A 12,607-nucleotide genomic window follows, 5' to 3' on the forward strand; every position below is an offset into this window, starting at 1 on the left:
GAGACAAGTATTGTCATGAAAGTGAAATGACTTTATGAAAGAATGTTTATGAGCCTACATCAGGTAGTGTGCAGTGCTGTTTTAATGTTTGATATATGTGTATATGCAACACTCCCATGTGTGTGTGTATACACGTATGATAGACGTGTGTGTGCATATATGTGATAGAAATGACGTTGTAGCGCAGTGATCCAAAAACTTTTTTTTTCATAACTGAATTAAAATAGCTTTACATTTATTTATTTATGTGTTACTGCAGCAAGATCAACTTTACACCTGGGCTGCGGTCAGTCAGCCCACTCACTCACTGGACTACACGGAAGGGCAGTTTCCCAGGCGAGCCTCGTCCGTTCGGCCACCATCGAAGCCTCCTGATGAAGAACACGGGCCGAAGGATGCTGAAAAAGGTGCGGCCCCGGGGCAGTTTCTTGGGTTACGATCTGCAGCGGTCCCATGTACAGGTGCTGGGAGCCTCGTTACATTGAAAATTGTTATGCTCCACCTTCAAGGCTGCTGAGTCAGAATTTTAGGGAAAGGGACACTGGAGTTACCCAGTTATTATTGTGTAGACGCAAATTTGTGAACTACCACTTCAGGTGGTGAGCTTTACCCACTGCCTGAGATGACAGGAGTCATGCACCTCTGTGGACTGAGAATGACAAAAGGAAATTTCTGTCCGTTGCCTTCAAAGGTGGTGTCCACCTTACTTCTCCACTCTGACTCTTCCCTAACGGCTTTCCTTTTTTTTTTTTTTTTTAAAGATTTTATTTAACAGAGAGAGATCACAAGTAGGCAGAGAGGCAGGTGGTGGGGGGAGGGGAGCAGACTCCCCGCTGAGCAGAGAGCCCGGTGTGGGGCTCGATCCCAGGACCCATGACCTGAGCCGAAGACAGAGGCTTAACCCGCCGAGGCCCCTGGGCGCCCCTGCTTGTGCTTTTCTTGATCCTCTTCTTTACCTTCAGAGATGATGGGGACACAGAAAAGTTTCATTGAACAACATTTTAAGTAATCTTTCCAAACCTGTACAGTGTTCAGATGTATTTATTCTTCTCTAAAATTTTTCTTTTTGGTTGTTTTTCTCTTTGCATCTTTTGTTGTCTTCAAGTATTTTGCGTTATCGGCTGGGAAGATAGCGTGAGATTAATATCAGCTTTATATGAAGACTGAAAGTGGGAAAACGCTTTGTGTTTTCTAAGGAATTAAGAATCCTATTTGTGTAATCATGTTTTGTGAAATTTGGTTGTTTAATTCCTTTTTTAAAGAAGTTTTTCTTTTTGGTATAATAAACTCCTGACTTCTCAGTGGACTGACTCAGAAGTGGAGAGTGCATCAAAGAGCGTTATTGCTGTTCAGAAATGTACCCCGCACCAAATTTTCCTCAATAGTAGCACAAGTGTTAGAGTTACAAATTTTTACTTTTTGGGGCACCTGGGTGGCTCAGTCGGTTAAGTGTCTGACTCTTGGTTTCGGCTCAGGTCCTGATCTCAGGGTTGTGAAATTGAGACCCGCGTTGGGCTCCACGATCAGCAGGGAGTCTGAGGTCCTTTCTCTCCCTTTCCCTCTGATCCTGACCCCCACTGTCTCTCTCTCTCTCTCTCAAATAAGTTAATATGTCTAAAAAAATTTAAAACAATTTTTTTCCTCATTGGTTTGTAGAGAGAAAGTCATTAATCTGGATTTGTAATAAAAGAGTATAAGATAAGAGCCTGGAGCTTTGTAAGGTCAGGTAAATTCCTTAATCCCTATACTCAGTTTCCGACCCTGTAGAATGTCGGGAAGAATAGCATCTACCACATAGGGCTGTTTTGAAAATTATCTCAGTTAATGCATGTTCAGGCATAGAGTTAGCAATCAGAATGCAATGTCAGGCTTCGTATAATTGTTGCTATTGTTATCATCATTATTATTATTTGACATCTTTATTACTTCCTCATGAGTTCCCTTTAAAACCAGCAGTGACCCACAGTGTTAAGGATTTTATTCTAGTCCCCTTTCCAAAGTGAATGTAGCATTCATAATCCCGTTTTTTATTCCACTGTCTGAAGGGATGCTTATACCTTTCTTCTTTCTACTGAAGCCCAGAATGGGGGGCCCACACTGAACCGCACATGTCCCCTTTTTAATGTCTGATGCTTCTGAAACACGGCTGAGTGTTCACTAGGTGGACTTATACTCCCTGAAATGAACAACAAATGAGAGAGAAGAGTAGGAAACTTTGTCCCACATAGGGCTCAGAATTTCTTGGAACATGGTACAATCGATCAAGGGCCAAGGTCTAGAGTTCCTTAATGCATATATCATCAGAGATGAAGGGGTTCTAATATGATAATACCTGAAAATAATCACACAAAAGCATAGTTATAAAAAGAAAAACACACAACTAAAAGGATTGCTTCTGTTAAGTGCACTATGTTACCCGTGTTAAACACTTTAACTTCTTGCTAGGAAGCAGCCAGGTGTAGATAGGGTAGAATCGATAGTTCCCTTGAGCAGTGTCTTGGCAGTCGTCCCTGTCTTGTGTTTTACATCATGACCAGTGTCATATTTTCATTTTTTTCTTCCCTAGTATGCCTTTCTCCACTTCTTCGAAATATTAACATTTTCCTCTAAAATTTTAAGGCTCTTTAAAAGAGTTTCGAAGTATATTATTGATTTTGTATGCTGGAGGAGGACTGGATGGAAAGCTATTGATAATCTAAATTTTAGTTTGGTTAGAGAGGATAGTTGGAATTGATACCGGGAACTTTTTAACTTCGTTTTCTCGTTGTTATTTGGTGTAGCTTGCAAAATGCCAGATCAAGCAATTTTTAAAATAGTAACTTGTATCCTTTTATAATATGCATTCTTGAAGGGGAAGATGGAGGTAAGTAGAAGATAATTTTGTGTAGTGACTTGTTTTTCTCCAGTTGATCTGTTAAAAACTTGAATGGCCATATAGCATTCTTTTGTCCAAATGATCTAATGGCACTTTCTTTTTTAAAAATTTTTAAATTTAAAAAAATTTTTAAATTTAATTTTTTCAGTGTTCCAAGATTCATTGTTTATGCACCACACCCAGTGCTCCATGCAGTATGTCTAATGGCATTTTCTAAACTTTTTCTGCTGTGACTCCATGGGCCATTCTCATTTTGAGGGCCATACCACTCTCTCTCTTCTACTCAGTCAGTCAGTTGTAAGTGAGAGGGTCAGTAATACAGCAAAAACCTTACATAGAATCTACTGCTTTAAAATATATGTATTTGGTGAAACGTTGACAGCATAATTATTAATAGTAATGGACAATTTGCCCTACACTTAATGACTATGGCCATACATTGCTGTGGAGTGACGTCATGGTTGAAACCAGTATTTGCAAAATGTGGGCCCTTTCGATTTTAGTTTAAAATAAAAGGGTTCAATGACTTTTTTCTTTTTGAAGAAGAGGGATTTTCAGTTACATCTTAGAAAACTGAAAACTTGTTTCTGTCTTGTGGCCCATTTTTATTATTGATTCCTAATTCACATGTCCAGCTAATGCAGACTTCTCATGCATCTGACTTAGATATTTTTGTAATTCCTTCTCTAAGAGAGGCTTTTCTCCACCTTTCATATAATGAAAGAACCAGCCCTCCTCTATAGGGATTCGAAGTGAGAGGTCAAGGTGAAGCCTTGGTGTCTCTCCCCGCCAGTGAGCAGGAGAAGGGCTGCAGATTCTTGGGAATCTTTTGTAGTCGGCATTGTCTCCACAGAAAAGCCCGAGGTGTGAAAATTGACCTTTTGAAGCTACAGAATGCCTCCTGGAAGGATAAGGCTAGTTGGAAAGGAAATCAGGAAGGAACGTTCTACAAGATTTGGTGGTAGAAACATGGATAAGAAAAAAAACCTTTCCATTTATCTTGTTTCCTCTTTATCTTCTCTCTCTTCACTTTTCTTTACTTATATGATGCAACACCCTCTGTGTTTATTTTTTTTCTGAGTCCCATGGCATTTTATTCTTATCTGTATCATTCATATTACTTATGCATTATAATTTTTCTGTTTGTACATATCTGTCTTCCTTGGAGACTCCCCACATTTCAAGACCTCTGGGCACATAGTATATGTTTAAATATTTAAGCCAGTAAATTAAGATCTTTTGTTGAAAAAGATCTGAATGAATATCTACTTAGCACATTCATGGAAGCGTTGAGGGAGGGTTGTGTGTGTGTCTGCTGAAACAGCCCATGGGCCATTTTCTGGGCTCAATACCAAGTTTCAAAAGTTATTCACTGATTCACAGAAATCAAAGAGATAATTAACTCCAGTTTTCAAATTTATGAAGACTAGGTGCAGGGTGTCTAGATGTGTATAGGGAATCGATCGTTCTTATTGTGTTTTAGAAAATCAAGCCCCTTCTCTTTCTCTGAAAATGTAAATGGCCAAGAGGAGTGCCTTTAGGAAGGCAATCCGGGGACAGAAAGTCCGGAAGGAAACTTGCAAGGAGAGTTGATAGAAACGTGGCAGAGACTTTTTATATAGAAATGCTAAAAGTCGTGCTTACAAGCTGGCTGAAAGCAGTGCGACCCATCTTAGCTCCAGAAAAGATTTGAGCAGCATATAAATATCTAAGCTATACAAAAGAATTACAATAGAAATTAAATCGAAGGGATTTAGGATGGAACAATAAAATGAAGCCAGGGTAAAGTAGCGCGCAAATGTATTGCAGAAGCGCTTGGAATTTGCAAAGGTAGGTGGAGATTTTTCCTCAGGTTTAAAGCAAAGTGGGAAGTGGGGACAATTCTATAATCATCCCCTGTGTCCATGAGGTTAAAAGTAACAGCGTTAGCGTTGCTTTTTTGGCCTTTTTTGACGTACTTTTCTGGCCTTTTATATAAAAAATAAGTGTTTCTGATGGTTCCTCATAAGATTCTGTGTGGTACAATGCAAACAGTATCATCAGCTCATTTCCAGGAGTAGCAGTCTGAATGCTTTAACAAGTGTTCAGTTGGGATAATGAAGAAATTCTGTAAGGAACCCAGGAAGAGTTAGATAGTGTTCTATTTCTCCGCTTCCCACTTGATCAAGGGATGAAATGTGCTGGAAGAGACTGAAAGATTGACCGTGTCTCCTTCTCCTGTAGATAATTCTTCCTCCTCCTCCTCTTTTTTTTTTTTTTTTTTTTTTGGTGTGTGTGATTTTGGCTTGCATTTCTCTCAGATATGCAGCTTCAGTCTTGTGTGTCAGTATCCTTTGTTGACAATGAGGGCATATCCATACTGTGAGATAATCAAATAAGCAGACGGTAGGGTTGGGCCCTTTTAGGAAAATCACATGTTTAACTCCATCTTCATTTATGGAAGGACATGGCATACCAGAATTAAAAACATCGCCCATTTATTAGGCAGCTAACCGAAGTCATACTATTTAAATAAAGTTGAATAAGTTCTTTCTCAATTAAATTGACTAGACTTGAATCAAATTGATGTATATACCATTAAAGAAACTTTTAAAATTATTTTCTGTAAGTGCCTTTTTACTTAGTGTCAAACTGTCTCGAGACTGCTTAATTCATTTTTAGAAGGCATACTTTAAATGCTTTAAAAGGGTGATTTAATTTATTTTCCATTCATAGCAGAGAGGCATATCTTATTTCTCTCTGTAAATGTAAAACTCATCTGATGTGTTTTGTTTTACAAGTCCTAGGCTTATTTTGTGATGATACAGAGGTCATTTCTGAAACATATTTGGAATTGTGGGGAGCCCAGAATTTTAGATTATCGCTTATTTAGAACACTTAAAGTTTTGCCAGAAATGTTCTTTCTCCTACTTTGCTTCACAGTGATGTTGTTGTTGTGTGTGTGTTTTTTTGTTTTTTTTTTAAACAGTCTAGTTTCTGAATTCTTAAAAAGGGTGAGAGAAGGAGTTGGCAGTTTTAAATGTACCTTTGAGAGGGCTCTCACTGGGTTACTCTTTAAAAACAACCATCCTGGTTGATGAATACGTAATGGGGACTGTCAGTTCCAAAGCTGAGTGGAAGGCAATTCCCGAAAGCCCGGATGCTGGAAGAGGTGGGTGTTGGCAACAAGTGTCATGAGCGTTTGTCCCTGAGGTGATCATTCTAAGAATGTTAGAACTAAGTGGATTTCTCAGATTCACTTGCCCAAGGACCCTAGCCTTGAGCAGACACTCAGAAACCAGCTTACTCATCGTTTGCTGCAAGCATGTCCTTTTCTCTCTACTCCCACGACTCTGTCCTCATGCTTCTCTTTATTCTCTCCTTCCTGTGCCTTCTTTGTTTTTTCTCTTTCTTATTTGCCTTCTCCTTAACTTTTATTTTTCTTTTCTCTTTGTTCTCTTCATTTCACCTTTGTTTTGCGGTCCAGTTATTCTGTACTTTTTCATCATAAAATCTTGGCACTCTAGAACTCGTGTGCTTCAGTTTATGATTTGGAAGAGAGTATTTTGCCATAAATTTCTCTCAGATGTTGTAAGATGCAGATTCAGAGAAAGGAGTATAGTGGGAGATGCGGTTGGGGGCATGAATGCAACTCGGTCACCATGGAATTTGATGGAGGGAAAGGAGAGGTTTGGGAGAAGGAGGATTCAGAAGAGTGACTGAGTGTCTGCCTTGTTCATTGTTGTGGTAAACTGGATGCATTCTTTGCCATCAGACCCCAGAGGTCTGCTTTTTTGGACAGGTCACCAGGCCTAGGGCTATAGGGGAAACACTAGGAAACGCTGTGTGTATTTCTAATGCAAAGAACTCACGTGTTCCCTCCCAAGATCCTTTGGGTTTGCCCTACACACCCAAATAGAAAGAAGAGGGAGAAAAGTGTTCCCCATCAAAACAAAGCTGCAGGACCTTATCTAGAGTCTGTTGTGTTTGGGGATGTGGAGGTAACTAAGAAAAAAAGAAGTGTTCAAGAGTTTGGATTTGCTAATGTTAACTGCTTGGTTGGCTTTGATGTTGGGATCCTTATTCAAAATCGGCTAACTCTGTGGTAAGGTCAGTGTAGAGATTTGTCAGTATAAGAAAGAAGAATCCCTTTTCCATTACCTCGGCAAAGTCAGTTAGTTGTCTGGGGAACTGCTTGCTTTCTAAGGCTACTTGTTTTAACATTCTGTTGCCACAGTGACATCTGTTGGTAAGTGACTACTTCATGCTCTTCTCAAAGATTTTTGTTTTGAAAGATAGACCCTAAGCAGAGGTGCAGAGGTAGTTAAAGGCAGAGCGATAGCTGTGTTGCCCCTTACAAAATCTTACTCCCCTTTTCCCTTTCCCAGGATACCCTGTTTCATGGTTTCATTATTCTTTTGATCACTCTTTCCATTCCTTCCTACAATGACCCAGCGGATATTTTAAGCACCTTTGTGTGCCAGGCACTCTTCTGGATGTTGGGGATATAATGGGAAAAAAGGACAAAACCCCTGTCTTATGTTCCAGTAGAGAAAGAGCAATAAAAATTAGGAGGCAAACAAGCGAATTCTGTAGTATATTCTGTGATGTTCCATGTTAGGAAGAAAGTAAGAGGGAATGAGGAGGGCTAGCCTTGGGTGGGATTGCCACTTCCTTAAAAAGAGTGCCAGGAAGTCTGGAACAAAGCCCTAAGGAAGGGGTCAAGGTTGCGGGGGGGCGGGGGGCACAGGCTGGTATTCCACTCAGCAGAGACCCTGTGGAGGGAGCATGGCAGCAGGTTAAAGGGTAGTGAGAAGGCCCCTGTGGCCACAGCACAGTGAGTGGGTGGGAAAAGGCAGAGGTGGTTAGAGAGGTCAGGGATTGTGGACAGATGAAAGGTCAGTGGGCCCGTGCAGACACGGTGCTTTCATCTCAGTGAAATGGAAACTTCCAATGTCTTTTAACAACATGTTATAAAATTTAAATGATGGGCACCTTTTCTCTTTCTATAGCATTGTCACAGGTGTCAACTAAAATGCTGTGAAATCAGGAATGTCTAGATGATTCTCCAGAGCGACTGCTGTTTCTCGTCAAGGGTCTGGTCTTCATGCCGTTGGGGGTGGGGAGCAATGGCTCCAGCTTCCCCCCCAATTGCTTATGTTATGTACCTCTGATTTCTCTGCTGTAAAATGTGAACACTGGACATGAGAAATGGTGTTCAGACTGTGGTCCGTGGAGCGCCAGGGATTTCTGAAGGCCACTCTGTTTTTATTTTTTGTTTTTAAATTTTCACACAAGCTTCACTTAGAAGAAATTTGTTCCTTAGCTTAAAAAATGACCCTGGAATTGGTTATCCCTTAGGTTTTCCAGCATGAATTTGCAGTCTCATAGGCTCTCAAGTGATGAACGAAATCCCTTCAGAACCACTTATTACTAAAGCCTCTTGGTAGAGAAGTTAGAAGGTAATTTGTCAGTAGGTAGGTAAGGTGATCGAATTCTATCTTTCAAGATTGGTGAGTTGGCTTCTGTCGCTTACAGACTTTAGCTAAGTGAATAATACAATAAGTGGACGTTTCAGTAGGTACTTCCTGGCACAAAATAAAAGCTGGCAATTGAGAACAATAATTATGGTTGATGTGTCAAGAAGGACATGAGGCTATTCTAATTTTAAAAATAATGACGTGAGTGTTAGTCGTATATGTGATATATATACTGAAAAGTAGTCGTGTCCTCGTAATATAGAAGTATAATTGGAGATTAATTGGATGTTTTGGGTACTTCAGGTTAAAGATATGTTTTAGTTAGTTTTGTTTTCTGATTGAGGAAATGGGGGAAATTTTCTCCTTCAAAATACTGACTGTCTTCTTCTTTTCCAAACCAGAATCTCAGTCTGCTGTTTTGGAAACTCCAAAAAAAAGTTCAGATGCTGTTGAGCGGGTAAGAAGAGCTTATTAGGATGTCGAATCCTACTCTCTTTCTTTCTTACTTTTTCTCTTACTTGTCTTAAAATGGTGACAGACTCGGATTTATTTTTTCATCATTATTTTTTCATAGCTTAGGCCACCCTTATTTCTCTTAAGTCTTCAGGGGAATCCAGTCAGGTGGAAGGGGATGTTTTCTTCCATTCAGGCTTGCAAAGAAAATCAGCCTTGAAATGGAACTGAGTACGGGCTTTTTAGAAGCTGTGTCGTTCTCAGTCTGGCCAAAGAGTTGAGCCTGATGGCAGCTGGGCTCCGGCAGGAGACAATGGCCATTCCAGATACTATGTGGAGATGTGCCTAACTTAGCTAATAGTCACATGGATACGAATTAAAAAAAAATGCCAGAGCTTTTCTAAAATCAGATCATATTATTAAGTTGCTTTGGTGGATGAAACATTAGTGTCTGTTTAATTTCCACAGAAACCTTTTTTTTGGTTACTAAAAAAGCTAAATTGTCTGTTTTTTTTTCTTATGTGAAAATACTATTAAAGAAAAAAAAAAGACTACAAGAAAGGAAAAACTTATATGGAATAGTAAGTGTGGATAGCAGTTGTTCTTGGATACAAAACCATTTTTTTAAAAATGTATTACTACTTTCTCCCAACTAATCTTTCAAAAATAACTTAGTACTAGAAATTATCAGTAAGAAGAGTCTCTCCTCCAGAGCGGTTTAGTCCAAGAGAAGACTCTTGTTGTGTTCTAGGCCGAGCTCTGTTTCTGGATAGTGTGTAACAACATACTAAGCTCTCTGGGACATAGTATTTTTCTCTGTAAAATTAAAGAATCTGATCGTTTTTGAGAACGTTTCCAAGTTAAAAAATAGCTTCCCTTTTAGAAAGCCCCAGTCCTGCCTTGTTCATGAAAAGTTGTGCTCCCCCTGGAGGAGAAGTGAGGATATAACATTGGTCAAGAGCTTTATTTTTTAAAGCTTAACTCCTACTTTAAAAAAATACAGCTATAAAGTTATTACGATATTACTGACACCTATACTATACTTTTCATTGCTATGGCTTATTTATTTTATTACTGAGAGTTTGTACCTCTTAATCCCCTTCACCTATCTTACTTATCTGAAACTATTATGTCAACTATACTTCATTAAAAAAATAATAATAATTGGGGCATCTGGGTGTCTCAGACGGTTAAGCATCTGACTCTTGGTTTCAGCTCAGGTCGTGATCTCAGTGTCCTGAGACTGAGGTGAGGCGTGGAGGCTGCTTAAGACTCTCTCCCTCCCTCTGTACCCTCCCACCCTGGGTGCACTCTCTCTCTTTAAATTAATAATAATAATAATTATTATTATGATATATTATATATTTATTTATAATAATTATTATATATTATTATATATAATATATATAATATATATAATATGTTATTATTATTATTATTATTCAGAAATGTAGCTACATTGGCCATTATTTTAAGATTAAGGACACTCTTAAGGGTAGTGTCATAAAACATATTCTCCTAGCTTTTTGTCAGAGAGGAGACCCACATGAGATCAGGGTACTTGAAGATGGTTGGTGTTCTCCGCTGATGGTTATTTAATTAACTGTGTAATGAAGAGCTAGCAGGGATTGAGATGAAGAAAAATAAAAAGAGTAAAGTGAAATAAATTCAGAAATAATTAAGAAAATATTGCCTTCAAAATATCCTCTCATTTTCACAGCTTTTTTTTTTTTTTTTGGTATGACTAAGTTGTGATCTGAGATAATATATTACATTTTTCTAAATTCTTATTTCCAGGGCATATGTAACTGAATTTTTGTTATATATGATAATGCCGAAGAAAGCCTCAACAAAGCATAATCTATATTATTAAAAATGATAAACAGGTACAACATTGCTCTATGTATTAAGATCAAGATATCTATTCATGTGTGTAAAATTATAGTGAATTTTCTATTTCTCACGAACTGTGAACCATGGTACAATATATTATAATCAGAAAACCTGATACCCTGGGTGATTTACAAATGTTTGATGTTACAGCTTTGGAAACTCAAGAGCGAAATAGATTGATTTAAATTTCACATCTTCTTTCCTTGTTGCCAGTGAACTTTCTAGAAGCTAGAAAACACAATTAATTGAGAGGAAACGATATTTGGAAGCAATTGAGGTTAAGTCCTCAACAATGACATCGATTACTTTCTTTGTTATAAGTTTACTTATGGATTGATTCTTTTCTTAGATATACATAGGTTTCATAAGTGCTTAAAGTAACTGGCCTTCAAAGAGATATAGGAAACTAGAATTAATTGCCAATCTACTGTGTACATAACTCTTTTACTGTATTATCTTATGCGATTCTTAACAATAGTCCTTTAAAGTAACTCTTATAATTCATATTTAGCTGATACAGAAAAAGATGTTTATAGTAATTCACCTACTTAGAGTCACAAAATTAAGGAAGGGTTAAGAGCCAGGATTTGAGTGTAAGTCTCTGATTTTGTACCTCATGTTCGCTACACTATGATTAAAAAATTATACTTTTACATGAGTATTTGCCCTATGGCTGTTGCCAAGATCATTAGATTCGTAGATGAGAAGTTTATTTTAAAAGTTACTCTATTACATTTCAACTATATCATTTGTAGGGGTCAGATGTCGAGATATGTTTCAGAGGCACATAGAGAGCCTCATTAGTTTGCCGATACATTTTTACATTTTCGTATAACTTTGGTATGCTCAAGTGTGCCAGTTTGGCTAATGTCAGTGTTTCACTGCTCTTAAAAAACAAAAAAAGACACACACAAAAAACACCTTACAATTTTATTTTCATGTAAAGCATCTTGCGTTTTTCTTCTTAGTCACTAGATGGCAGTTCTGTATCTCTAAAAATTACCCCTACTGGAGGCAATGTGAGGTTTTAAGCCAGTTTGTTCTGTATGAATGATGAACAGAAGAGCGTTTCTGGCCCATCCCAGGCTGCCCGCGTTCTTCTGTGGTTGTAATGCGAGATCTCCAGGACTGCTTAGTCAGAGGCAGGAACCAGGTTGGGAATCGCCCTCTAAGCTTTTCTTCAGATGTGAGTTCAGGCACCTGTTCTCTCAATCTGAGCACACTGGAATTTATTGAATGAGTTTTGACTTTTAGTCTCTCCCCGTACTTAATAATTCTGAGAGCTCCATATCCCTAGAAAAAACACATGACTCATAAAGCCTTTTCTCAACTAAAAGGAGGGGAAGGCTGTGGCGTTGCCCCGAGAGAGTCTGATGCTTAAAGCAAACACAGCTGGCATTCAAGCAGAAAGAAAGAGCTGTAGCTTTCTCCTGGAGGGCTTTTACTGATGGCCCTTTGGAATTAGAAGGCTTTCAGATAAAACTACCTTATTTAGGACCTCATCTATTGATTATTTGTTTTCAAGTGATATGCTCTGAAAATCTGCTATGTCAAAAGGATTATTAAAAAACAGAGCTGTACTAGGACTTTGAATTCTGTTTTATATTTTTTTGGTATTTGAAATACTGAACTGTGAACCCTTTTATATTCTACAATATATAATTATCTCTAAGAGTGTTTGTTCCTATATTAAAGATTAGGATATGAGAGCAAAACTGGCTACTGCCACATTTTTAACTTACTTTTTGCTTTTGAAATTATCATTGACCCTTGAACTACATGGGTTTGAACTGTGCAGGTTCCTCTAAATGTGGATTTTGTTCCCATAAATATAGTACTAGAAATGTATTTTCCTTATGATTTTTCCTAATAATATTTTCTTTTCTTCCAGCTTAGTTTATTCTAAGAATGCAGTACATAACGCATA

At 38.2% G+C, this 12,607-nt stretch overlaps 1 protein-coding gene across 1 annotated transcript in view; it reads left to right on the top strand.

Moving 5' to 3' along the window:
• Nucleotides 1-12,607, top strand: part of FMN2 (formin 2) — a 359,646-nt gene that overhangs the window by 84,407 nt on the left and 262,632 nt on the right. Inside the window, exons 3-5 of the mRNA XM_047705078.1 lie at nt 260-407; nt 2,852-2,863; nt 8,736-8,791. Of these exons, the coding sequence (XP_047561034.1) occupies nt 260-407; nt 2,852-2,863; nt 8,736-8,791 (216 nt within the window). The remainder of the gene's footprint in view (nt 1-259; nt 408-2,851; nt 2,864-8,735; nt 8,792-12,607) is intronic.

The sequence above is a fragment of the Lutra lutra genome, chromosome 15 (genome assembly GCF_902655055.1).
Source record: "Lutra lutra chromosome 15, mLutLut1.2, whole genome shotgun sequence".
In the NCBI taxonomy this organism is placed as follows: Eukaryota; Metazoa; Chordata; class Mammalia; order Carnivora; family Mustelidae; genus Lutra; species Lutra lutra.